This window comes from Schistocerca americana, chromosome X, assembly GCF_021461395.2.
Source record: "Schistocerca americana isolate TAMUIC-IGC-003095 chromosome X, iqSchAmer2.1, whole genome shotgun sequence".
NCBI lineage: Eukaryota > Metazoa > Arthropoda > Insecta > Orthoptera > Acrididae > Schistocerca > Schistocerca americana.
Genome location: NC_060130.1, coordinates 558833268 through 558860896, shown reverse-complemented (window position 1 = coordinate 558860896; position 27629 = coordinate 558833268). Strand labels below are relative to the sequence as shown.

At 42.5% G+C, this 27629-nt stretch overlaps 1 protein-coding gene across 6 annotated transcripts in view; it reads right to left on the bottom strand.

The window, feature by feature from the left end:
* Positions 1-27629, bottom strand: part of LOC124556799 (single-stranded DNA-binding protein 3) — a 382113-nt gene that overhangs the window by 85974 nt on the left and 268510 nt on the right. For 4 of the 6 annotated variants that reach the window (XM_047130814.1, XM_047130816.1, XM_047130815.1 and 1 more), the window contains exons 6-7: positions 13433-13519; positions 11890-11988 (exon numbers count right to left, since the gene is read on the bottom strand). In XM_047130814.1, coding sequence (XP_046986770.1) covers positions 11890-11988; positions 13433-13519 — 186 coding nt within the window. The remainder of the gene's footprint in view (positions 1-11889; positions 11989-13432; positions 13520-27629) is intronic. The other 2 variants (XM_047130818.1, XM_047130819.1) reach the window with 1 other exon arrangement.

The following is a 27629-nucleotide window of genomic DNA, read 5'->3' as shown; positions in this document are numbered from 1 at the left end:
ACATCTTCTACATGCAAACTGCAACTACACATCACCATCAGTTTTAAGATTTTTCTATGGACAGAGAATGTAGTTCACTACCCGGTAGATCCACATTTCCTCCAAGGACATTCTGAAGGTGTCTACAATGACTTTTCTCAGAACAGCCTCTCAGACTTACCATTGAATCTGCCGAAGGAAATACAAAAAATCCTCTGGATTATGTATGACTGACTACAGCACATTTCAGTCACATTGTTCATGATGCACTGAATGACATCTACCATCATTTATTGATAGCCACACAGGGGAGGATCATGTTCATAGCCTGCCTGTTCTCTCAACCTCAATCCTATGAACAATTATTTTTGGGGGTCACCTAATACAGTTGTTTAATCAGCAGACATCCCTAAGAAAAATTTCCATAACATTGTCACAGAAACCTGCAAAACAATTTAACATGATCAGACACTTGTGTTTCACCTGGTGTGACAGTCCATGATCTGATGATTGCCTGCACAAGTACAAGCAAGCAGTGGACATTTTGAATATTTGCTATATGTTATTGACTTAACTTTGTACAATTTTCTTCATAAATATCTCAAAAATTAAGGTTTCTTGGACATAGGCTTATGTGGGTTTTTCTTTCTTTTAGTGTGAGTACTCTGTCCCCAAAGTTAGTCAAAGTATTTCTGATACAGCCCGTATGCCATGGACCCTCCTTCAACTATTTCTACATATAGGTGGGTAGTTGTTCCTTTCCTATAGCTCAGCATGGGATCCCTGTTCTTCAATAAACTTCGAACTGGGAACAGTAACAAGATGATGAGAATGTTTCTTCCCAGAAATACATGAAAGTCGGGTGTTGCCAGACTTCTGTTTTTTTCCTCTCTAAAGGCAAGAATGGTAAATGGAAATTATGAGGAACTCTCCTCTAAAATAGAGGACAACACAAAAAATATAGTACCACACCCATTTACAATTCACACTGATTTAGCAGAGGTAGGTAAGCTTAAGCTATAGCTTGATTCTCTTCAGCACATCATTCAGTGAAATATGTTTCATAGCCACATTAACTTCAATGGTGCCCCTGACAGTGCTTAAGTGAAACAATGAGCTAAACCCTTTCTTATGCAGGCTATACCTCAGTAGCTTATATGGAGAACCTCTAAAGTTTGGAAGATACAGAAAGATGAGAGACTAGTTAAGGCTTCAAGTTTGTCTGTCAGGTTTACTTGGATAACACTGATGGTAATCAGCTGCATGAAAAATTAGGTATCTGGGTTAGATGCCACATCTGGCAACCAGTATTAAGTGGTGACTAATGTTCATCACAGCATTTGCACCACTAAAAGCTAGAAACATTTTGGTTCTTCATCTTAAATACTGCCAATACATATGGCTCAGTCGTTCATAAATAAATTTTGAGAAGCATTCTTGAACACAATGGTCCCAAAACTCAAAAACCTGGGCCTAATAAATGAATGTTTATATTGTGGGCCTTTAATAATTGCATTCATTCCTGAAGTGTGAAGAATGATCATTATTTAGATTTGCAGTGTTCAATAATTAATTTTTAGGGAGAATGTTTAGTATTGTTCATTTACAGCTTGAAAAATACTCAGATTAAGCTTGTATTTTACATGATCTGTGTTTTGATAATACTTAACCAGTTCATATTTTGTAACATAAATTGACAAAACATTTAGCTCACAATTAGCACACTTTACATAGTAAAAAGTGTATCTGATAGTAGTCTAATTGCGTATGTTCTAAGAAGCTGGTTTTGAAACACTGTCATAATGTAGTATGGACTCATAACATTTAAAAATTGATTCCTATTTATGAAAGGTGAGCATGTTACTACAAAGTATCAGTATCCTATTTGTCTGCTGTAGCAGTCCCTCCCACCCACGAGAAATTTGCTGCATTCATTTATTTGTTCTTTCAATCTTTAATACCTTTTCTGCACATTGATAATACTGCTATTTTAAAATGGTAAATACAATAATTACCATTCAATGTATTTTTTTAACCTGAAGAATCAATCATTTTATTTTTTTTTTTAACTTGAATCAATTACGTAATTTTTCTTACATACTCGCACTGACAATGAAAACTTCCTAAATAAGATAATGGTAATTTTTTTCTTTAAACTTCAGGTTATGCAAATGATGAACTAGTTGTTGTAATAAAGGATATATTAAATAATTTTCGTTTGTTGTGAACTAGTTCATAATCTCTGGATTTCCAAAGTCAGTGAATTGTAGTGTCCAATCCTTCAATTTCAAACCCGAGTTAATTACCTTATATATATAACTTATAATATTTTTCATTTCAAATCATATAAGCACTTTATTGAAGAAATGCAAGTGTTTCTACCTTTCAACTTAGCAACAATAGGTGATATATGAGCAGTACTTGATACTTAGAACAATGTGCAAAATGTGAAAAATGCAGGTGCTGCAAAATTTTTTATTTTATTAATTAAAAAGCTATGAAGTAAGTCATACAGCTACAAGTAAGATGTTTTATTTCACTTCCTATCATCCACACTTTAAACACAAATAATCAATGGGCCATGGCTTACTTTAAAAATTTGCTTTCATTGTGCGACCATTAATTTGAAAATGCACATTAAGGCTTTTCAGTAAATTACGCATCTTTCTAACTAAACCACCTTCATTTATTTAACTACTGGTACAATGTTTTATTCCATGATTTCAATTAAAATCAATGACACAAAATTTCTCCATACAACTTTTTTAACAAATCAGAATACACCTTGATATTTTGGTATGCTATTGTGATAAAAGGACCAGTGTGTTAGGTTCATCTCCAGTGGAGTCTAGAGCTACCTAGTTTATTCAAAACGTGTTAATGGAACTATCATCTCTAATAACAGCACCATTGATGGAACACCAATCTGTTAACTCATTAATTAAAAGTAGCTGCATTTCATTATCTAGCATCCAATTTGCTAGATACACAAATCAAATGTTTTCTCACAGCCCAAATACTATGTTTAAGTGGAAGACTGTTGCTAATACCCATCAAAACATGGTTTTCCAGCTCATCGGTTAATGACTGACATGTCAATAACCATTTAGGCAAAAACTGCATACATGGCCCACAGGTTGCAAGTGTTATCTCTAGTTTGTTTACCACACTGAACACATTTTGTTGAGTAATACAGAAACATTCCTCCTAGCCTCCTGAAGCCGGCTGAGGAGCTACTTTAATATATAGGGAGTTAAACTGATGTGCAAGCAGACAAAGTAGCATGAAGTCTGAAGGTTCACATCAGATCATAAGGACAGATAAGAGTGAGAAACTATTAGTTGCTTTCTTTATACAGATCACTGTCTTCCATTGTAGCTACAGATGGGCCACACTTATTTTGCCATACAAGTAATGGCAAATAAGTAATTTTTTGATGGACTAATAATTTATAGTTATCTGTACTGTGAAGACTGTTGAAAAACGGACCGAGAAGTGCCATATTTTATTTCATGGTTTCAAAGTTTGTGTGCCATATTTGGCGACTTTTGCGACCACATACATGCAACGAAAAAACATCTTCAGTCGCATGAGGGAACTGTGCAGTAAAAGTGGATGGATTGCTTTCTACACTTGCTCCTGCAGCCACCACTCTCGTGCCAGCTAGTGTGGCTGACACATTAAAGATCCAATGAAAATGCATCATTATTTTGTACTAATTCTACAAATATAATGACAGCAAACATGATGCTGATGTATTAATACTAACAAGCAGACCACTACTTGTATATACAATTTTAAGGTTAATTTATGCTGCAATAAGTAATGCAATAGATCATCATACTGCAGATGTGTTAAATCCTGGGTGAGGTAGAACACCAATGATTACAGGACTGGTTTGAGAACACTTTTACCACACCAGTGACTTAACATTTGGTGCTACCCCTCTCAATCTCTCTCTCTCTCTCTCTCTCTCTCTCTCTCTCTCTCTCTCTCTCCAGTCCTGCCTGGTAAGGGTAGAGATCAATCAACAATTCTCCAGAATCTGTGGAACAAGCACCCTGTAAGCCACTTCTTTTGAAGATGGGTTTCATTTCCTTAAAATTCTTCCTTTTGCTACTATTTTCCACTGAAGGTCACTCTGGACAGTTATTTCTAGATACTTTATGGTAGATACTGTTTCCAGCCATTTTCCATCAGTAGTGTAGTGGATTTCTTTTCCTCTGTATGTGCAATATGTTACATTTACTGATGTTCATGGTCAATGCCAGAGCCTACATCATTCATCAATCCTCTGCAGGTCATTATGTAAAGTGATACTGTCTTTTGTCATTGTTACTTTCTTATAGACAACCTCATAATCTGTTAAGAGCTTCTGATGCTTTCTGATCATTTATATAACATTGTAAAAGTTAATAGCCCTATCATACTCCCTTGGAGTACTCCGGAAATTATCTTTTACATCTGATGATTTTGTTCTGTAAAGAGCAATGTGTTGATTTCTATCTGCAAGGAAGTCTTTCATCAGTAGCAAATCCGGTCTGTTACTCAGAAAGGTCGTATTTTTCTCACTAAACGGCAGTGTAGGATGGTTTCAAATGCCTTCCCAAAGTCTAGGAACACAGCATCAACGTGAATAACATTGTCTACAGTGCAATGGATCTCATGGTGGAAGACATCTCTGTGTTTGGAATCAATGTTGCCTTTCATAGAGGAGATTTTTGTCCTCCAAAAATGTCTTCATTCTTGAGCAGCAAAAAATGTTCCAAAATTCTGCAACAGACTGATGTCAATGACATACGCCTACAACCATATGTATCTGTCCTATGACCCCTCTTGAAAAAGGAAATGACCTGCACTGTTTTCCGGTCGCTATGTACCCTTTGTTGCTCCAGTGAACTATGACAAACTGTTGATAGAAGGGGACAAATTCTTTCACAGAATATTTGTAGAATCTTATAGGTATCTCAGCTGGGCCTGATGCCTCTCCACCACAAAACGCCTGTAAATGCTTTTCTATTACATGACCGGTTATCTAAATATCTGCCATTTTGACATTCGTATGATGATTGAAAGGAGGGACTGTACTATAATACTATGATCTTCCACAATGAAACAGATTTATAAGACCAAATTCAGCGCTTTGACCTTTTACCTAGTCTTCTGTTTTGGCACCATTATGGTCACTAAGTAATGGAATAGATGATTTCGGAGCATCTGTTGACAAAACTTTACTTTCAAAGTCATTGAATGCTTCTCAAATTGCTCTCCTTACACTCAGTTTCTCTTCGTTCAGCTTTTGTTTGTCAGCTAGGTTTTGACTTCTCCTGAATCTGTGATGAAACTCTTTGTTTATGTAGCAGTTTTCTAATACAGCTACTAAGCCCTGTGAGTCTTTCTTGTTTCTTAAGACCTCGCTCACAACATTCTTTTATAACTCATGTTAAATGAAGCTTTTGAATTCTTTTCCATTTGTGCTCAACTTTATCCTCAGCACTGAATATTTGATGCTTACTACTCGTACACTCTGCAGTTTGTATCCTGCCACTCTTGCTAAGCAACAATATCTTCTTAACATTCCTTGTCCAGCCTGTAGACATAGTTACTATCAAAGCCTTATGATCACTGATACCTTTTTCTCTGTGTTAACTGATTCAATAAGTTCAAGTCTATTTATTGCTAGGTGGTCTAAGTCATTACCTTCAAGAGTTGGTTCTCCAATTCTCTGTTCCAAGTAATTTTTGGACAAGACATTCAGAATAATGTCACATGAATCCCATCTCTGGTACCAGTTTTAGTAGTACGACTCTCTGTCTAAATCCGGCAAGTTGAAGTCACCGCCTGCTACAATGGCATGATCATGAAAGTTATTAACTGTATTCTACAAGTTCTCTCTGAAGTGGTCTACCACTACAGCTTTTGACTCAGCTTCTGACTAAGATTGTCTATAAAATCATTCGACAACGATTTTTGACTGACCTTCAATGCTTCACTTCATTCAGATTAATTCACATTCTGAATCCGCAATACTGACTCTAGATATTATTGAGTATTTTACTGCAATCGACATGCTGCCACCATTGGTGACTAACCTACACTGACGACAGATATTCCAGTCTGAACTTAAAGAGTTTCATTGCTATTCACATCCAGCTTTGACCAACTTTCTGTTCTTAATTGTATCCGAGTACTACAACCTTCAATAAGCAATACTAATGATGGGACCTTTCCTTGGCTGCTCCTGCATTTTACTAGTATTGTAATAACCTTTCCTATACCTCATCTGTATGGACAATCATTCTCTGATAACACTGTGCCTCAGGTATCTTCGAATCTGGCAGGCATTTCATATCTGCTCCCAAGGGGGTTCTAAAGAAAACATGTGCACACCACATGTACTCCACTACTCTAGCAGCCACTTCCCGCATGTTGTTCTTGCCCTACCTATTAAGGGGAATCTTACAATTCTGCACCCAATAGAGGAGGTAAAGAAATTTGTGTCCAATACCGTCACAGAGTCATCCGAGTCTCTGGTTTAGAGCTTCTACACTGTTCCAAACCACACGACCCTGGGTATGATGCTACAAATAATGAGCTTAGCCTGCACCCTGCATGTGATGCTAGTTGCTTCCACCATATCAGCCACCCACTGAAAGGAAACTAAGATTACCTTATAACACAAGTGGCAGACATCATTCACTGTGATACGTGCCATTATTTGCAGCTAGTTGCACCCAGTGTATTCGATAGCTGCCAGCAGAGACTCATCCATGTCTCAAATGAGACCCCTCCATCTGCCTCCCGGCAAACTTAACAGTTGCATGCTGGCACTCTTCACTGCTGTGTTTCCCTCAGGGGTTCCATTACCCACTTAACAATGGAGCTCCCAGTGATTAGCATAGCCCTCTGCACTTGTCCGGACTTGACAGGGAAATCAGCAGCTGGCCCAACACAACATTACCAACACTGGGTAGCACCGCGTACTTGTTAGTTAGGAGTAAGGAGCTAACTGTGTGGCCTGTTCCCTCTTTCGCCTTCAGTCCAGTGACACGTGAACCCCCCACTGTCAACCAAGCACTCTGGAGTGAAGACGATGTTGCATATCTGAAGACACGATGACAGCCATGTCACCAGGGGATTCCAATGGCAACTAAGTTGTCATAGGCCTTGTCACTGACACCCCAATCTCACCACAGTTTTGAGCGATAGCCAGAATCCCGTCAACCATGGCCAATGCAGCTTCTGGCTGTTTACAGACAGCAGCCAATTCCCCTTGTGACCATTCACAACAAGCACAATCCCTATCCGCATAGTACTATGTAAAAAATTTAAAAATATATAAAAAAACGCAAACAAAGCAGTCCAGAATAACTGGGAAAGTAGAAACAGACCCCCCCCCCCCCCCCCCCCACAAAACAGAAAATTACGGGACAGTGGCACCACTGAGGTTGGAATGAATTCAGAATATGAACAATAAGAATAAACCAACACCAAAATCTGCTCTGCAGAGTTCTCACTGTAGCCTAAGATAAATACTAGCTCACTCCACACAAGTGGACAGCACATAGGCAGACACAACCTGAGACTACCAACTGGCTGCTGTAAAGTGTTCGAACTACTAGATCACTAGCTCACTTAAACTGGCCCCCAATGAATCCATACCAGCCCTCACCTCTCATAACTACCATCTGGTTTCTGCACAAGTTGTAAACAGTCTTTGACTCCCTGTATTTTACTCCTGCTACCTACAGAATTTCAAAAAGAGTATTCCAGTCAACATTGTAAAAAGTTTTCTAGAGAGTCAAAGTGTGAGTACTGCCTCATGTATTCCTACGTTTCCGCAGAATCCAAACTGGTCTTCCCCGAGGTCAGCTTCTAGCAATTTTTCCATTTTTCTGTAAAGAATTTGTGTTAGCATTTTGCAACCCTGACTTATTAAACTGACAGTTTGGTAATATCTGCCAGGACCAGCTTACTTTGGTAATAATATATTTGACATGTGCTTATGTGGGCAAAGTCACAGGTAGAAAGCTCATCCTAAACTCCTGGAATGATATCAACCAAATTTGGTACACACATTAATTATGATCTATAAAGAAACACTGTAGTGGTAATAAACACTAGCCTCCCATTGTGGTGAGCCTGATAACATGGAGAGAGAAGGGGTCTGGAAGAGATACACAGCAATTGGGGGAGTTGGTAATGGACATAGAGAGGGGTGTATAGGAGACGGACAGAGAAAGGGGTGAGTAGGAGATGCACAGAGACAGGGGTGAGTAGGAGATGGACAGAGAGAGGAGGAAGGAGAAGATGGACAGAGAGAGGGGGGAGAAGATGGACAGAGAGAGAGGGGGAGGAGATGGACAGAGAGAGAGGGGGAGGAGATGGACAGAGAGAGAGGGGGGGAGGAGATGGACAGAGAGAGGGGGGAGGAGGTTAGACAGTGAGAGGGTGGTTGGAGGAGGTGGGCTGGGAGAGGGGGTGGAGGAGATGGACAGAGGGTGTGAAGTAGCCTGCCAAGACTTCGGTTTATCATCCCACAATACTGCTGCTCACGTTGGGCCAGATCATCCTGCTATCCTTCGTACGTGGAATTCCTGGGTTCAGGAGGGCCAGAGTTAACACCGTACAAGGCAGGTTTAAGGCCCAAGAGACACAAGCCGCAGCTTGAAACGCCAGCTGAGAGGGGTGCCAAAGGCAACCCAGCTGTAAGATTTCTGTATGGTACTTATCACAATTAGTAGTGGCCCCTTGGGACACCAGGGCTGCCCAAGTGCAGGATTCATATACAGTCCCTATCACCATTCACAGGGAATAGTGACACGAATGAAACTGTAGGAGGAAACGAGGTTGGGGGGGGGGGGGGGGGGGGGGCTGGGGCAAATGATAAGTCACTTGTGTGGAAAAATATTCTCGAACCAGCGCTTACACCACAAATGATCCAACTAACCAGAAATGAGGCCTACATCGTTCCTCTGCCCGTGCAGGGTAGTATAATCACGTCACATACCTTGAGTCAAGGAATAGGCTCTTATGCAGCAAAGAAACTGTCAACACATACAATGCGATGAGAACCAAGGACTGTCCATCACAGTGACCATTGTTGTGGCTTCCCTTGATGCAACAGACGAGTGTCACGCAGACAGTAGTGAGTCCAATGACGACATTCCACACACTAATTGCACCCCATTACCTTTTTAAACGAGTCCCAGTTCTGTATACAGCATCACGATGGATGCATCCATCTAGAAAGTCTCAGAGGAGAAAGAACATTGCCAATTGCAATCCTCATCGTCATACTGTCCCAGCAACTGCTGTGGGGGTCTGGGATGCCACTGGGTACACAACACTATCACCTCTCTGACGTGTGTTGGAGGTGCAGTTATCTTTCAACAAAGTGACATAAATCGCATCTGACCTAACTCAATAAAGAGGCTGTTCGAGTGCTGCCAGTGACGGCACATTCTCCGTATCTCTCACCCACTGAAAACATCTGGCCACGGATTGCAGAGAGACTGGCACGCCATCATTTCCAGCCACTGTGATTGATTAACTCTAGCACAGCGCTGGAGCAGCGTGGAATGACGTACCCGAATGTGCCCAGTATATTCAGTTACACTATTCCGAACTTGGTTGGAGACGTCGTTGCTGCCAGGAATGATAGCTCTGTGCACTGAATTTCTTATCCCGTATACCACCACATCTCTTACAACTTTATCATGTAGTCTCCTTATTGTACTGTATACGCACAGTAAGTAAAATTTCATTATATGCTATCCCTCCCAATACTGCCAAGCTGCTAAAGTGTTAATATACGTTCATGTTAAAACGACTCCGTGTCACATTGTTGATTGCTGAATCGTTACTGTCGTGCACTGACTAGTAACACGTCTGGAGTTCTCCGCCAACGAAATGTTTCTAACGCAACAATCTGTTGCAGGTAAGAATGAGAATCTTGTATGGCAACCCAGCAAATTATAGTCTTCTTCTTACGTGCGTAACTTCAGTGCCAACTTCGCTAGCTCCCCCCCCCCCCCCCCCCCAACAACCACTTTCCTTCTAGTCATACTAAACAGTGCTCTCGGGGCCTATACGATGTTGTTACTACTAATAAAGTTATTACACATTGGGAAGGAAACGAAAAAATGTTAGATACAGTGTGAATATTTAAGTAGTCATAATAACGTATTCTTGTCATCTTGTCTCGGCAGACAGTCTCTTGGATCCCATGTAAAACTTATTACATATTAGGAAAGCGGGGCATAATATTATTACGCAAAACTCAAAGGCCAACATTGTACAGAAGCTTCTGAAGGACACTGGCACGTTGTTTGTTACATACAGGAATACTATACCAGATAACTACAGCGTTTCTGATGTAGCGCAGTATTCTGCAACAAAAATCATTAGTAAACTGTCACTAATCATGAAAAACTGAGACCCCAGAGAAATATTTAAAAATAAAAGCAACAACGTAGCTGGTGTAAATGGAGAAACTCCGTACTTTAGTCTCTCAAAGTTAACGGGAAATTCCAAGTTGATAAGAATTAACGACCCACGAATGAATGGCGCACAGTTGTCTCCATGTAAATGAACGTGATTCAGACAGACGAAGTGAAATTAGAATGCAGTCTTTTTAATGGTATGGCCGGCCGCGATGGCCGTGCGGTTCTAGACGCTTCAGTCCGGAACCGCGAGACTGCTACGGTCGCAGGTTCGAATCCTGTCTCGGGCATGGATGTGTGTGATGTCCTTAGGGTAGTTAGGTTTAAGTAGTTCTGGGACTGATGACCTCAGATGTTAAGTCCCATAGTGCTCAGAGCCATTTGAAATTTTTTAATGGTATGACAGTAATTGCAAGCAGGGTGAATCGAAGGCGCACAGTGTTGGCTGTCATTTCGGTAACTGCCCAGTACTGGTAACCGGTTAATACGATAACAACGAATGCTCAATAATCCGTTATTTACTGCAGCTATTTTTCGCCATCTCCAACAGTAGCACAGTCTATGCCGGTAAGTAGCACAGTCTGTGCCGGTAACTTTCAATAACAGAAGAAGAGGGAGTGACGAAATGGGACAACAACGCTAGCGACTTAGAACCTCTGTCTTTGTAGATATCAGAATTAAGATAAAGACAATATTAATACAGTCTCTCTCTCTCTCTCTCTCTCTCTCTCTCTCTCCCTCCCCTCCCCCCCCCCCCCCCTGTCACTGCATATGTGTACGTGATTATTTCCTCAAAAGTTGCTGCCAAATTTACGTTATTATAGTTCAATAAATTTTGAACTGATCATCACCGATTAAACTATAGCATTATTAGCTGCAACTCAAAACAACCTCTTCATGTTGTTAACAACAAAATGAAACAGAAGCTCCAACATACTACTTCGTTCGCATATAGCATACGTGAACTCATGTAATTGCTTGAAGCAAACTTTCTTATGTGCAGTACACACATAAGCGTCTTTAAAAGGAAAAAAAAAACTTCTGAAGTCTTTATGATGTCGACGTGACTGCACTCCGTGGTATTAACAGTGCTGTGAAGATAAAAAAGAAAATCAAACAGAAAAAGAAACCAGTTAGTGCAGCGGTGCTGTCGTGCAGTCGAAGCGTCCACGCCGTCTGCCAATGTCGTCTTGAAATCCCGCCGCGCCGCCGCCCACCAACGCTGCCACCTAGCGGGCAACGCTCAAATTACTTCTCGGGATGAATCACTTGCTGCCATCTGCCGACGTCGTCGTAGTGTTAGGAGGGGCAGAGTGGGGTATAAATAGCACACAAATCATGCAGGCGACATTGAAGGCACAAGGCAATACCCAGAACAAACCCAAGAGACCACACCAGCCAGCATGCGGCAGGCGGGAAAGGCATTAGGTGGGGTGCAGCATGCGAAGCGGGGACGTACACTCACCTGGCCGGACATCATTTGACTATGCGGGGGTGGGGGCTGGGGGTGAGGGGACGGCTGTGAAGACGGATGCGTCGGCGGTGATGGCCTCATGGTCGAGTTCTGGAACAAAGCGTCAACAGTCAACACAAACGCACACTCCACCGATAGGCGTAGGAAGGATCAAGCCTACAGGAGGAGCGAAATTAAGCTAGCCATACGCGCACAGTTTCGAGCTATCGCTGCTCCACAAATTTGGCCTTTCGCAGGTTAACGGACTGGGCAACATGTGCTCACGCACTGTTTCGGGCCATCAAGCGCTCCATGCATTTGGCCTTTCGCAGTTACTATGAACTTCGTTAGTGTATGTTGGTATTCGTTTTCGAGCTACTGCTGCTGCTGCTGCTGCTGTTGCTCCTGCTCCACACAGCTGACGTTTCAAATGTTTTACGGACTCGTCCTCATATGTTCTCGTTTCCATGTAGTGAAAATCACACTACACCGAACGCGGCAATGTTTTCCAGATCGAAGTTCAAGATCTTCAAGTGTTTTCGCGAATATTACGCTTTGTTACAGTATTACAAATTTACCAAGCAATTTAACATGTCGTAGGACAAACATTTTTATGACACTCAGCTATCCACTCAGCACTGCCGTACTACGGAGCTGGCCCAGTTACACGCGAGGTTTTTGAAGCAACGTATCAATGGTCTTCTTCATTACAGGATGTTCAACATGTATGTTGGCTTACTTAAGTTACCAATTGCATGCCTCAGTCATGCCGGATGTATGTTTCGACGCAGCAACATAGATCTTGCCGAACGTCAGTCTTGTTTCTGTAGTCCGACGCTTGCCGACTGCCATCTTTTACAACATTTACTCCATTATTGGTATTCCCACGAAACTGTTACAACGCCTTTATAGACAACGTGTGTACCTATCATTACGGGGTTCATGACGCTCTTGTCAAAGTGATGACTAGTTTTCCATTTGATATCCTCCACGAAGCTTCATCTGTGTGATAATCGCTAAAAAAATACTAGTCTTCCAACTTCCTTTTGTTTTTATTTTACAGCTTACATTATTCAGCTTTCGCCACAATATCTTACTTCCGGAAGATAATCACATACCAGTTTTAGAGAGATCGTGCCAATGTTCGGCATCAGTCGATGTTTCTGCATCTTTCGATGTTTCTTATCCACTACCATTCAGACGCGATGTCGTTCTTCACCCGGCGCGCTTCCGTTCCAGTCTGATTAGACCAATGTATCACACAACGAACGCAGCCGTTAGGGTAACATCGACACGCGTGCACACACAGGCAGCACACACATGCAAGTCTGGAACATGTAAATAGTTACCTGTGAGAGTCCAAACCTGCAAGAGAGACGACAGCTGAAGGGTTGTGGGTAAGTATGGCTGGCTGTAGCGACAGACAGGGGTAGTGTGCAGATGCAGGAGTAGGTGGTGTGGACGGGCTGGTCACATCCAAACAAAGGGAGAACAATCGTGCAAGCATCACAGGCAACGACAAACAGCGACGGAGGCACGCTCGCCGAGTACTTACTGGGAAGAAGCCGGGCGGCATCGGCCCACCAGGCATCCCGTCGTTGGGAGGCATCTGCCCCAGCGGACTCGGCGCGGGGCCCGCGTTCTGCAACAAAACCAGTTATCTTTAACGAAACCACACAGGATAACAAAGTGCACACAAATTTATTGAAACACCTATTCATGGCAAGACGCTTGTTTCTTCTCTCTCTCTCTCTCTCTCTCTCTCTCTCTCTCTCTCTTCTGTGTGTGTGTGTGTGTGTGTGTGTGTGTGTGTGTGTGTGTGTGTGTTTGTGTTTTAAATAAAATAATCATCTTTCTCACACTAATATTGCAATTCACTCAAGAATACATGTCCTCCACTAACATTTACGGAAGAGTCAGCACCCAAGGGGTAGCCTGAATGGATTCAGAGACGGGGGTGTAGAACAATGTACCATCGGTGAGTGATTAACACTGGTTGCACATGACGTAAACGTAGTTCAAACAGCACTTTCTCTTGTCTGAAAGGGACCACCCAATGGGACCACAGCAAGTGATGGCCCTATAGTTCCGTATGAATTGTTAGCTCTGCGTTTGAGGGCAAACAGCTGTGCACTTGTCTGCATAGATGATGCAACAGCGTCTGCCACGGGCTAAGCTTCCCATTGTGCAGAAATTACAGTAATGCTTCAGTTATATAACAGGCACGTGTTGACCGCCACAGATGTGTTGAATGGAAAAATGTTTTACGGAAGATCCCCGCTTCAACCCCGACAACCATGACCGCATGTGATTTTATTTATTTAATTACTAATCTACTAGCTGTACCCAGTCACGCTTTGCTGTGACTCAGTTGGTTAAACGGAAAAGAAAGGAAAGAAAAGAAAAAGCAAATGTTTCTAATAAGTATGGGAATTGAATATACGTCCTATTCTCCTCCCCCCTCCCCCCCCCCCCCAGCTCTCTCTCACTCTCTCTTCTCCTTCTCCTCCTGCCTCTGTGTCTCTCTATCTCCTCTTCCCCCCTCCTCTCACAGACGCTGAGCCTTGTTTATAGTTACTGCAAATTATGTAGTAGTAGTAGTAGTAGTAGTAGTAGTAGTAGTTGTTGTTGTTGTTGTTGTTGTAGTAGTAGTACTCTAATCATAAACCAGTAAGCCATAAATACAACTTTTCTGTTTGCTAACAACGTTTCGCTATTACATAATGTGTGTAGTGTGTGTGGGGGGGCGGGGGGGGGGGTGTAAACGTTTTTTTTTTACAGTAACGTATAAGAAATTTAAGTAAATCGGAAAGGCAAATTTTGAGATGTTTGGTATACATTAGAATGCAAAGTTGTGTCAAAATTTAAAAGCAATCGGTCATTTCAAGGCAATCTGTCAAGAACTTTCTGAGATACACAATTCTGAACAAACGAATATTTACATTTTTATTTATACAAATTTATTTGCGTTTTGTGTAAACGCGCCATAAAAGCACACAGATCACAACTGATTATTGTAATAGACAACAAACACTATTCTCTTGGGTTATTAAAGAAGAAAGTTACAAATACCAATAATTGGTTCTGAAGTAATATTGTGCTATTATCTTCCCATTACACACGCCTTCCATAAGGTAAAACGTTAGAAAGTCCATGAAGATTTTTCAAGTTGTCGCATTTTCTGGTAGTGGTAATGCTAGATGGAGACTGATGTTTCCATTCGGTTTTTCTCTTTGCTGAAGTTACTTGCTGATCGTTGTAACACGCGAAAAGAACATGTGATTTTAATCAGTCAAAGCTGTGGAGTCTCGGACGCCGTCTTAAGGAATCTTCACAGGCGTTGGATGAAGTCCCGTTGGTGATTTTAAACTCTAAATGAACAAAACTATTGTGCAGTTTCAAGTTCACACAGTCTCAAAAAAATTGAAGTTAACTCCACCTCTGCATCATGCCGAGTACCCTTCCGCTTCTCATTTTAATTACGGCAATATCTGGGTTCTATTTAGCCTTATTTTAGACTTCTCTATCGCGCGGTCTGTTCACATTCATACAAATTATTGTAAGAGTATCATATAGACCAAGTAACGTGGGCCAGTAATTAGAATACTGGACACTCATTTGTGGACTCTTCCATATTTAGGTTTTCTGTGGTTTCCGTAAATCGCTTAAAGAGAATGCTAGGTGGATCTTTTCTATTAGACACGACCTGTTTCCTTCAACACTATTGTCTAATCTCACTTGCCCTTCGTCTGTTACGAGTTCTTCGTCGACGGGACGATAAAACCCTGTCTTCCTCCTTTTCATCTTCCCCTACACCATGAATGAATTATGAAAGAGCGTTCTCGTAATTTATTGCACAGATATCTGATATCAACGATAGCGCATGTACGCACATACAACATAAAACTCCATAACAGCATAACTCCACGGCCGTATAGAGACAGTGGACAAGGCAGAATTATCTTCTCCCACCCCTGCAGTATTAGAATTAAGAGGCCTTGTTGCGCGTCTCCGTATGTGAAGATTACTTTCATGTAGTCGCATCGTCTTTAACCAGCACTGTCGTCTCTTCAGTGTTCTGTAGCAGTGAGAAAATGACACGTGATAAACTGCACAGTCCTATCTCTCTACCTACCTTTGCAGCTCGCACTTAAGTGCCTGGCAGATGGTTCTTCGAATTAGTTTCAGACTATTTCTCTACTGTTTCACACTTATCGCGCGTGGGAAAAATCAACACTTAAATCGTTTTGTACGAGGTCTGATTTCTCTTATATTTTATTATGATGATCATTTCTCGCTATGTAGGTGGTAGACAATAAAATATTTTCACATTCCGGGGGAAGTTGGTGACAGAAATTTCGTTCAACTATCTCGTCGCAACGAAAAACGCCTTTGTTTTAACGACTGCCAACCCAACTCGTTAATCATATCCATGACGTTCTCCCACGTACTTCGCAGTAATACAAAACGAGCGCCCTTCTTTGAACTTTTTCGATATCCTCCGTCAATCCTATCCGTAAAGGATACCACACAAAACAGCAATACTCGAGCAGAGGACTGAGTCTGTTTATTAGACCTGTTGCATCTTCTAAGCGTTCTGCCAATAAAACTTAGTCTTTGTTTTGCCTTCCCCCCAACATTATCTGTGAGATCGTTCCCATTTAAGCTATTTGTAATTGTAATTCCTAGGTATTTAGTCGAATTGACAGTCTTTAACTTTGTGTGATTTATCGGGTAACTGAAATTTAACGGGTTTCTTTTCGTACACACGTAGATGACCTGACACTTTTCCTTATCGAGAGACAATTGCCACTTTTCGCACAATAAAGATAGCATGTCTTTTTGATCTGATGATTTTACTAGATGGTAAATGACAGATCATTTACAAACCATCTAAGACGGCTGCTCGGATCTCCTCAATCGTTTATGTAACTTAGGAACAGCAGAAGGCCTATAACACTTCCGTTGGGAACGCCGAATATCAGTTCTGGAACTCGATTTTACGTCGATTACTACGTTCTGTGACCTTTCTATCAGGAAATCACGAATTTAGTCGCACAACTGAAGCGGTATTTCATAGGCACGCCATTTGATTAGAAGACTTTTGTAAGTAACGGCGTCAAAAGCCTCCTTGATATCTAAAAATAGGGAATCAATTTGACATCTCCTGTCGATAGCACTCGTTACTTCGTGCGAATGAAGAGTTAGTTGTGTTACGCAAGAACGATATTTTCTGATCCGTACCGACGATTTATCAAAAGACACATCAGTCTTTCTCATGTTGGGATAGGAATAATTATCCACTGAAGGGATTACAATGCCCTACGTTTAAACTTAAAGCCAAATGAGTGTTTACTAGGTCACACAACGCCCCGATAGGAACAAGGGATTGAGAAGATGCGAAAATTGACACTCCCACCACTGCTGGCATACAAAAGAAAAGTTCCACTCACAGATAGATATGAGACTCCTTGACCCCCCCCCCCCCCCCAAGACACAGCAGCATCCTCTGATCCACTACAAACATGGAGTTCTGCTACTGTCAACCAAACAACTACTAGCATACTTGCTGATTCCAAGCCGGTGAAACAATTTACGAGATTTTTCTGCGCAAAACACGCAAAATTAATCCAAAATGATAAATCTGCATTGTGGCCGTGTCAAAATTACTTAATTGCATAGTTCTACACTGAAACAAATCAAATTGTTCCGATACACTGTTATGACATCTGACAACGCAAACTTACGTTCAGAGCTGCATCGTCGTGTTTATGTGGAAAGATATACACTTAAGAGCCAAAGAAACTGGTACACCTGCGTAATATCGTATAGGGCCCCCGCGAGTACGCAGAAGTGCCGCAACACGACGTGACATGGACTCGACTAGCGTCTGAAGTAGTGCTGGGGCGAAAAGACAACATTAATCCTGCAGAGCTGTCCATAAATCCGTAAGAGTACGAGGGGTGGAGATCTCTCCTTACAGCACGTTGCAAGGCATCCCAGATTCGCTCCATAATGCTCATGTCTGGGGAGTTTGGTAGCCAGCGGAAGTGGTTAAACTCAGAAGAGTTTTCCTGGAGCCACTCTGTAGCAATTCGGGACGTGCGGAGTGTCTCATTGTCCTGCTGGAATTGCCTAAGTCCGTCGGAATGCACAATGGACATGAATCGATGCAGGTGATCCGACAGGATGCTTATGTACGTGTCACCTGTCAGAGTCATATCTAAACGTATCAGGGGTCCCACAGCACTCCAACTGCACACGCCCCACACCATTACAGAGCCTCCACCAACTTTAACAGTCCCCTGCTGGCATGCAGGGTCTATGGATTCATGAGGTTGTCTCCTTACTCTTACACGTCCATCCGCTCGATACCATTTGAAACGAGACTCGTCCGACCAGGCAAAATGTTTCCAGCATCAAAGTCCAATGACGGTGTTGATGGGCCCACGCGAGGCGTGCAATCATCAAGGGTACACGAAGTGGGCCTTCGGCTCCGAAAGCCCACATAGGCAATGTTTCGTTGAATGGTTCGCGCGCTGACACTTTTTGATGGCCCGGCATTGAAATTCGCAGCAACTTGCGGAAAGGTTGCACTCCTGTGACGTTTTACGATTCTCTTCATCGTCGCTGGTCTAGTTCTTGCAGGATATTTTTCCGTCCGCAGCAGTGTCGGAGATTTGATGTTTTATCGGATTCCTGATATTCACGGTACACTCGTGGAATGGTCATAAGGGAAAATCCCCACTTCATCGCAACTTCGGAGATGCGGTGTTCCATCTTTCGTGCGCCGACTGCAACACCACGTATAAACTCAAATCTTGATAACCTGCCATTGTAGCAGCAGTAACCGATCCAACAACTGCGTCAAGACACTTGTAGTCTTATGTAGGCGTTGCCGACAGCAGTGCAGCATTCTGCCTGTTTACATATATCTGTTTTAAAGTCGCATGCCTACAGTAGTTGCTTTTGCGCTTCAGTGTATAACAAATGAAAAAGCCCAACATTATCCATGTGGCAGGATTAATTTATTTAGTTTACCAGTTTGCGGCTTACAAAGTCGTCATGAGAATTTAAATGACTATCGTAGTCCAAGAATTTACGAGGGTGTGTCAAAAAGCACTGCCTTAGACTTCTTTTTTCTGCTCAGAATAACGGTTGTGGTACTAAAATCCATGCATATTACTCGGTTGACTTTCCCGCTTTTCTGACGCAAGTTGCAACAGTCTGCTGATAGACGTGTCCGAATTTTAGAATGTAACTAGGGGCTGTGTCACGTAACTATGTCAGTGCGTTAGGAACAGCGTGCTGCAGTCTAGTTTCTAACCGCCGACAACATGCCTCCAACTGAAATCCACAGAAGAATGAAACCAGTGTACGGTGGGGTTTGGATCAACATCAGTAATATGTGACTCTGGGTTGTTCGTGCTCGTAATGAAGGAAACGGTGGGGCTAAATACGTGTGTGACAGAGTTCGGAGCGGACGACCACGTAGGGCAATAGACGAGACTCATCGGAATCGGGTTGATGAACTCATCAGAGAAAATCTTCGGGAAACACAGACTCAGCTCTCAGATAAATGGGGTATATCACGAGAATTCATGCCTGAAGGCGCCGCCTTAAACTCTGCACGGTACTGCGAGATCCTCAGAAAAAAAGCACGAATTCGAACAGTTCCTCCACACATGGAGCAGCCTCTCCTTCAGCATGACAATGTCATACCACACAGTAGCGTTCACTGTCATCGATCATCCTTCATAGAGTCCCAACTTGGCCCCATCCGGTTTCCACCTGTTCCCAGAGCTTAAAGAACGCCTTCGAGGACTTCACTCTTGCAGTGACGAAGATGTGCAAGCAGAGGTAAGGTTGTCGCTCCGTCAGCAAAGTCAAACCTTAAATAGTGATGGTGTTAATAAACTGGTCTCACGTTGGGAGGAATGTGTTCGCCGGCAGGGTAACAACATGAAGAATAAATACGTTGAATGTCAATAAGGTTATTTTATTTTAAAAGCTTTAAGAGTTTTCACATAATATATTCGATGGCATTACTTTTCAGCAGGCAGCAGCCACAATATTTCTACTCAACAACGGAAAAGATGTTACTGACCTAGACTGAGGCATGAACATACAGTGAATGTCACCTTCCACAGCCTAGTCGTAATGCAAGTAAAAACGCAAAAAGTTGAACAGTATATAAATGTTACGTGATGAAACCAGGAAAAATTAACGTTAAACTCGAAAAAAGCGTCTACATAATAATTTAAATTAACAGTCGTAATTAAATTAGTACTTGACAAGAGTGACGAAGTTAAACATCAAGAGGTGCCAATGGTGCAATGGCTCTGAGCACTATGGGACTTAACATCTGTGGTCATCAGTCCCCTAGAACTTAGAACTACTTAAACCTAACTAACCTAAGGACATCACACACATCCATGCCCGAGGCAGGATTCGAACCTGCGACCGCATCAAGAGGTATTACAGGTAGAAAATGATACAGAAATATAGTAAAAGATAGAATTGACGATTTTAACATAATATAGATCACATAGACAATCATAACAAAATAAATAAACAGAGGCAAATCGAGGAATAGAAAGAAAAAGATTGTGTGCTGGGACCGTGGCTGCTAGCCGTGGCCCACACTCAGTACATGCTCAGCAAATGTGGAGACATAATTCTGTAACCTCCAGCTGCGTTTATGTACAGACAACCTAGTTGCTAATAGCCCAATATAAAACTTATCACAATTAGGACTAGAAATTTTGAATACCACACTGTTTACTAGAAAATGATGGTCAGGGCCGATCGCACCTCTGGAGAGTCGCACATGGTTAATGAGTACAGTTTCACTTTAACGTAGATCGTTAAGTGTACTGTGTTCAAATATTTGGATGTCATTACGCCCATGCAAAATTATCCCTCCCACAACCAAACACCTGGACCACCAAACCGATCACATTTGACAATGCTGGGCGTACCCTCATATGGCGAGAGCTGGGAACATGTAATACGCCCAGGAACGATTTGGTGCTCCAGTTGGTATGTTGTAGAGAGACGTCATACAGCATGGGCATACTGATAACCTAATCTTTGAAACCTGTACACTCACTGGTCAACGTTATTGTGACACTGTACTCCTTCCTCACCTGCGTCTTTTCATGGGTGCTCGACCGCATCGAACTGCGCAGGTTGAGAAACTCCTAAAACACGAGGATATTCGGTGAATGGACTGGCCTTGCAATTTCGTTTTTGAGATGTGTAACTGGAATCACAGCCGTACTGCTCATCACGTCTTTCATGCGACGCCTCGTGTCGACGGGAAGTGTCCGTTTGTTTCTAGTTACGAACAAACTGCTTTTTTAACGCGAAGTTTTCCGTTCTCGTTCTACAGAACACTCTAAAATTAGTTTCATGCAACATTTGTTCCATCGATATGCATTAACATCGGCAGTAAAACACGAAGTGCTCCTGCTGCATGGCGGTAGCTGTCAGAACGATACTCTCGCTGTTGGAGTACTTGTTACTCGTGTGTAACTCTCGATGTTAACGCAAATCAAATGTTTTAAACCTAACTAACCTAAGGACATCACACACATCCATGTCCGAGGCGGGATTCGAACATGCGACCGTGGCAGCAGCGCGGTTCCCGACTGAAGCGCCTAGAACCTCTCGGCCACAACGGCAGGCTAACGCACATCTATTAAACAAATATCATAATAGACTAATTTGGGACCGCTCTATCAAATGGGCGTCGCATGAAAGATGTGATGCACAGTATTCGTTTGGGTTGACTTAGCTGCTCAATGCAGAAACGAAACTGCCACTATCTGCCGAACAACCAGAGAAAATGCGCCAGACTACTATGAGGAGGGACACAAACCTGTGTACTTAAAAGAGCATTCTCGTTCGACAGTAACTCTTGCACACTGGCACTTTGCACACATTTATTGACTGTTTAACGTTAGTGAAGCCACGCTTCATCATCTGAAACCAATCTGGAACTTCCTTATATCAAACTCTTCTACCAGATAGATATTTTTGATAACTCATTCAATAACCCTAAGGAGCACAGCATCGTAAAGGAGCGAGTCAGACGGCGGAAATGATGGAAAATTAGAGAATCGAAGCATTTGAAACATTCTGTTGCGGAAGGATGCTGAAAATTAAGGAGTCTGATAACAAATGTGGAAAGAAATAAGTAGGAAACACTAATTGGAAGGACGCGTAGGAGATAGTACCAGTGTTACATCCCCTGATTAACTTCTGTAGTACTACAGGGAACGGTAAAGTGAGAAACTGTAGGGGACGACAGAGCTTAGAATACATAGGATATCCCAAGACGAATGGTCAATATTCAGGGATATGACAGTAACGATCGTTCGAAGCAAAAACAGTCTGGTATATATGGGCTCTGAAGTGCATACCTTACGTGCTATGAGAACTTGTTCAGTAGAGGAGATGTGTTTCACTGTAGCGAAGATGAGGCAATGCTTATAGCTCTTAAAGTATGCACTTTAGAGCCCACGTTTTTGAGTACTGATCAATCCTGCTGGGGCACTCTGTATACAACAAATAACTGAAGACTTCGTGTTTTACTCTGAGAAGTAATCGTTGAGGGCCACATGAAACAAATAAGTAGACTGATGACTAACATTTATGCTTATCGTCGATTCAACACGTATTGTGAGCACTTTTTTTCATCTTTTGAGAGAGTACTCTGATCTCCACAACCATCGGCATTGTGTCCGTCCTTCCGAAATTTGTACATCATCGACGTACTTTAAACATTTTATAAACGAGTTTCATCACCTTCTCTGGTACCACTGTCGTCTTTTTCAAGGTATCAGTTTCCATGCTGCACAGCAAGGTAAGAACCCGAAATTGTTTCAGCTGTAACCAGACGGTAGCTAGTCATGTGACGAAGTTAGTTGCTACTTACTTTATTCAGTAATAGATTTGTGATCAGCACCGCGTAGCCGGTTAAGTGCACCCCGTCCCGTAAGCCGGTTGCAGACCTCATCGCACGTCGTTGTTAGGAGTAGGTGCGCCATTCGCGAAGCGGTGAACGGCGTGAGGGCGGACTAACATCCTACAGCGTGGCACCTCAGCTCACAACAAATTGAACCATTAGACTCGAGCACGTATTCTGGTAGATCGTCAGCGAAGATTTCTGAGTGAGGAGTTACTAAACAAACGGCCGTCAGCCCAGATATGCACTCGTTTGTCCGGAAAGACTAGTTTCTGCATCAGTATCGGTATACGACCACCGTTGGTTGGCTAGGAGTCCGTTGGGTACTTTATATAATGACTGTACACTGGCGCGGTTGGTGTCAAAGAAGCAAGAAAATGGCGGTAGCAGTACTGTTTGGGAGACAGTCCTATGACAGTCTGTAGTGCTTCTACGGATCGAAAGTACATCGACCGATCATTTTAAACTATATGCACACACACACACACACACACACACACACACACACACACACACACACACTATGTACAATTAGGCGAACGAAACTTTTTAGCCTCCTTGTTCCCCGGAATACACATCCGCCGCAACACGTCCCTCATCGTGCGTGCTTTTTTGCGACACACTTCTGCACAGCAGTAGACACAACTGGTGGCATGTCATGAAATATTGATAAAAACCTGATACCTGCACTTCATTTACTCGTAGCACATGGAAATTATTCTGGGTATAAACGCTTTCGTGGTCCATGTATGTTTATGCAATCAATAAATAAACCAGAGGGAAAAGAGTGGGCTTTGACGTTGCGTCAACGATTGTATCTGTAACTAGACGAATAGTCCGAAAGCCACTGTTAAATTCATGACTTAAGGTAATTTTTTATCAGTATTAGCCATTCCCTGTCCAACTCCCTTCGCATATGGAACGAGGAAAAGGACATTCTGGATACTCCGAATGCATCCTCACGTATCTTGACGACACCTACGCGAGGTGTCCCACGAAGACAGCGCAACTGTTGCTTGGTCTACCTCTGATACCTATTTTTAAAATCCACACTGTAAGATTTCGCGACAGCAACGTCGGCTTTCTTCCACCGTTCTTATTTAAGTTATCCGACAATGTGTTAGACGTTTGTGGAAGTTTTACCGACCTGGTAAGATCCCTCGAGAGCGCCTCTCATCTACTTTGGCGTCCGCTGTCAGTAGTAGTACATGAACCCCAAATGCTGCAAAAAAGGAGCACTAGCGAGTTGTGTGCGGTCTGTATTAGATACATAGTACTTCTCCAAATTCCGGGCAACAAAACCACGTCTTTTACGCGCCTTCTGCATTACAGATCTCGCGAGTTCGTTCTATTTTGTATCGCTTAGAAATATTGTTCCTATTAATTTTGCAACCGGATGCTATGAGGTTCTGAAGCGTCACTGCACACTGAGCAGAAGCTCTGACAGCAAAACGACGACCTTTTCAAAGGGGCCACCAGATATTTATTCCAAACGATTTAAGGAAAATCAGCGTTAACACCACTCACCAATTATTGTTCAAATGGCTCTGAGCACTATGGGACTTAACATCTGAGGTCATCAGTCCCCTAGAACTACTTAAACCTAACTAACCTAAGGACATCACACACATCCTTGCCCGAGGCAGGATTCGAACCTGCGACCGCAGCAGTCGCGCGGTTCCAAACTGAAGCGTCTAGCCGGCCGCGGTGACCGTGCGGTTCTGGCGCTGCAGTCCGGTACCGCGGGACTGCTACGGTCGCAGGTTCGAATCCTGCCTCGGGCATGGGTGTGTGTGATGTCCTTAGGTTAGTTAGGCTTAAGTAGTTCTAAGTTCTAGGGGACTTATGACCTAAGATGTTGAGTCCCATAGTGCTCAGAGCCATTTGAACCATTTTTGAAGCGCCTAGAACCGCTCGGCCGCCACGGCCGGCCACCGATTATGCATTAGGGCTATTTCGACTGGGCGACTGCTGCCTTCAAGGTGGAAGGAAGTAAGTTTAGGGTTTAACGTCCCGACGAGAACGAGGTCATTAGAGAGACGGAGCACAAGCTTCGACTGTGTCAAGGATGAGGAACGAAATTGGCCGTGCTCTTTCAAAGGAACCATCCCGGCATTTGTCCGAAGCGATTTAGGAAAATCACGGATTCGAACCGTCGTCCTCTCGAATTCGAGTCCACTGAATTGAGGGCAATACGAGGAACAACTTATAATCGTGGAACATGTGATCAATATTTCGCCATCCCCTCCATCCGTTATTGCCAGTAGATGAATCCTGACCAGATGATGCTGCTGCTGCTCCTTCATTCAAGCAGTTCCTCATTTTGTCTCAGGAAGCTATGTTGACCCTCTTCCAGACCTCCCCATCTTAGAGAAAACCTTAGGAAGTACGATGAATCGAACCCGGGTCCTTCCGCATTGAAGGCCGTAGATTTTTAAAAAAACCAAACAAAATCCACATCTGGACGGCAGACTGGGATATGTGCTGCAAAAATGCGAATCTAGTACAGTAAACACGAGAATAACGTAGTGTATTACATTGAGAGCGCACTGCTCGTGTTAGAATGAACGCAGGTACAAAAGCTGTATGTATTTCGTAATGGTAATGTAGCATAAGACTCACGTGGGAATGACCTTGCCACTTTGTCGTAAAATTAAGACTGTTTAGAATACAGCGCCATCACTTGTTCCAGAAAGCCGTTAAAATAATAGCACCCTTGCGGTAGTGGTTTTACTAACAAAATAATAATGACTACCACGTCTAAAAGTGGATATTCAATGCCGGATAATTATTTAACAACGTAATTATACTGACGAAAAGTAAGTGTTGTATAAATTTTCCACAAGGAATTCTTTTTGGTCGTGTCGCTTGAAGAAAAGAAAATTTTTCTACCGTCACTGAAGACTAACTCTTCTACGTCGGTTCAATACCCCCCTTTGTTCGATCACAGTGGCGTACTGAAAGGATTCCATCCTGCCTATGCCCTGCAAGATTTACGTGGTGCAGTTAAGTGCCCGGAAACGTATTAACGCGGCTTCGATCCAAGGTCTGGTACAGAGATTTAACTTGCCACTTATGTTAACAGCAGCGTAAAATATCCTAATCGTCACATTAGGAACTGCTAACGAATTCGAGAATCGCTCCTGCAGGACTATAAATTCTAACTTTGTTGTGCTGTTTGTGCGTCATAGATAAAAAGCTAACGGAATATCAGATGTGGAAAGAGAGACGTAGAACATATTAAACACACAATGGTTTTGTCGAAATTTAATGATAAACAGTAGCTTGCAACACTTCTAGAGTAGCAAGCCTGTAAAAAAGTACATTTGCCACATGTCAAGGACAATGGCCTAGTGAACGCGGTCGTCTTATACAGGTCAGAAGACTTCAGCATAATTGCGTAAGCCTGCCCTGGTGAGGGATCTGTCATGACCTTTACCAAGAAATCACGCCATTCATCTGAAACTAAATTAGACTGACATTGAGGGAATTGAATGCCACTCACCACAAATTAAGAGGAGAGAGTCTTCGACTAATTCATGCCTCCCGCTGACAGTGACCGGCTCCTGTATCTTAACTCTACCAGAAATCGCTGATCCAGGGACCCAGCTGGGAATAATAAGAAAACATCACGCAAGTTCTATTGAAACAAAATTTTACTACGAATTTTGTGTCGACCCATAGATCTCAGTAGAGAAAGGAACAAGAATTTGTACACAGTTCCAAATTCACGTCACATCTGTATAGACGCGAAATTTTGGGCCATGGAAGAACATTAACATTGTTATTGTTATTACTATTATTATCATTATTATTGTTATCACTGTTCGCTTTCCAAGATGATAGATCCATGATGCAGTTAACAATAACTCTTAATGAGTTTTATTGTTTTTTTAACCAAATATGTTTCGCCTGATTGCTTTAGCCATTGCCAGAGGTCTGCAGCATGAATGATTTTTAATGATTTTCTTACTATCATTTTGTTTTCGGTTGTTTCTTCACATGCGGAGTGCTCAGCAGAACTACGTTTAATTACTTATTTACTATTTCCCTATGTCCGGTGGTCTCGCCGTCGACGGAACGTTTATTAGGTTTCCCTTACAATTAAATTGGAAATTTGTGGTAAGTTCTTACGGGACCAAACTGCTGAAGTATCGGTCCCTAAGCTTACACAGTGCTTAATCTAACTTAAACAAACTTACGCTAAGGACAACACACATACCCATGCCCAAGGGAGGACTCGAACATCCAACGGGGGGAGCCGCACGAACCGTGACAAGGAGCCTTACAATTAAAACTCTACCCCTTGATGTAAACCGAAAATTCAATTATTGTTAGTGGACCAGCCTGAAACGTCAGTGTATCAAACACAGCACTGGCATGTTGGTGTCAAGGCAGCCAAGTTTATGCATTACACGTCGCTGTGTCCGGCGAGCACATGGATCTGGAGGGACAGGACGGGCCTTGGAGTAGAGGACTCGTCGCGCACTGTGATTTGACCACAAAAAAGTATTCTGTTAATGTTCTTTGAACGCCTATAACAGGGCTATGAAAAGAATTTCCGTTTTTTGTATAGTATCTCATCTGAGTAGAACAATAGCCTGCACAGCGAAACAATCGCGTTTGAAAAGCATGTAGGATTAAAGGCCTACCCCACATTCCGTACAAGGATTTAACAAATTTACGGTTTTTCTTAACAATCTGCTGTATTGTGTTATAAACTGAAGCATGCGAGGTATACACATAATAGATGGATAAGCTCTTAGAACTCCTTCCCCTG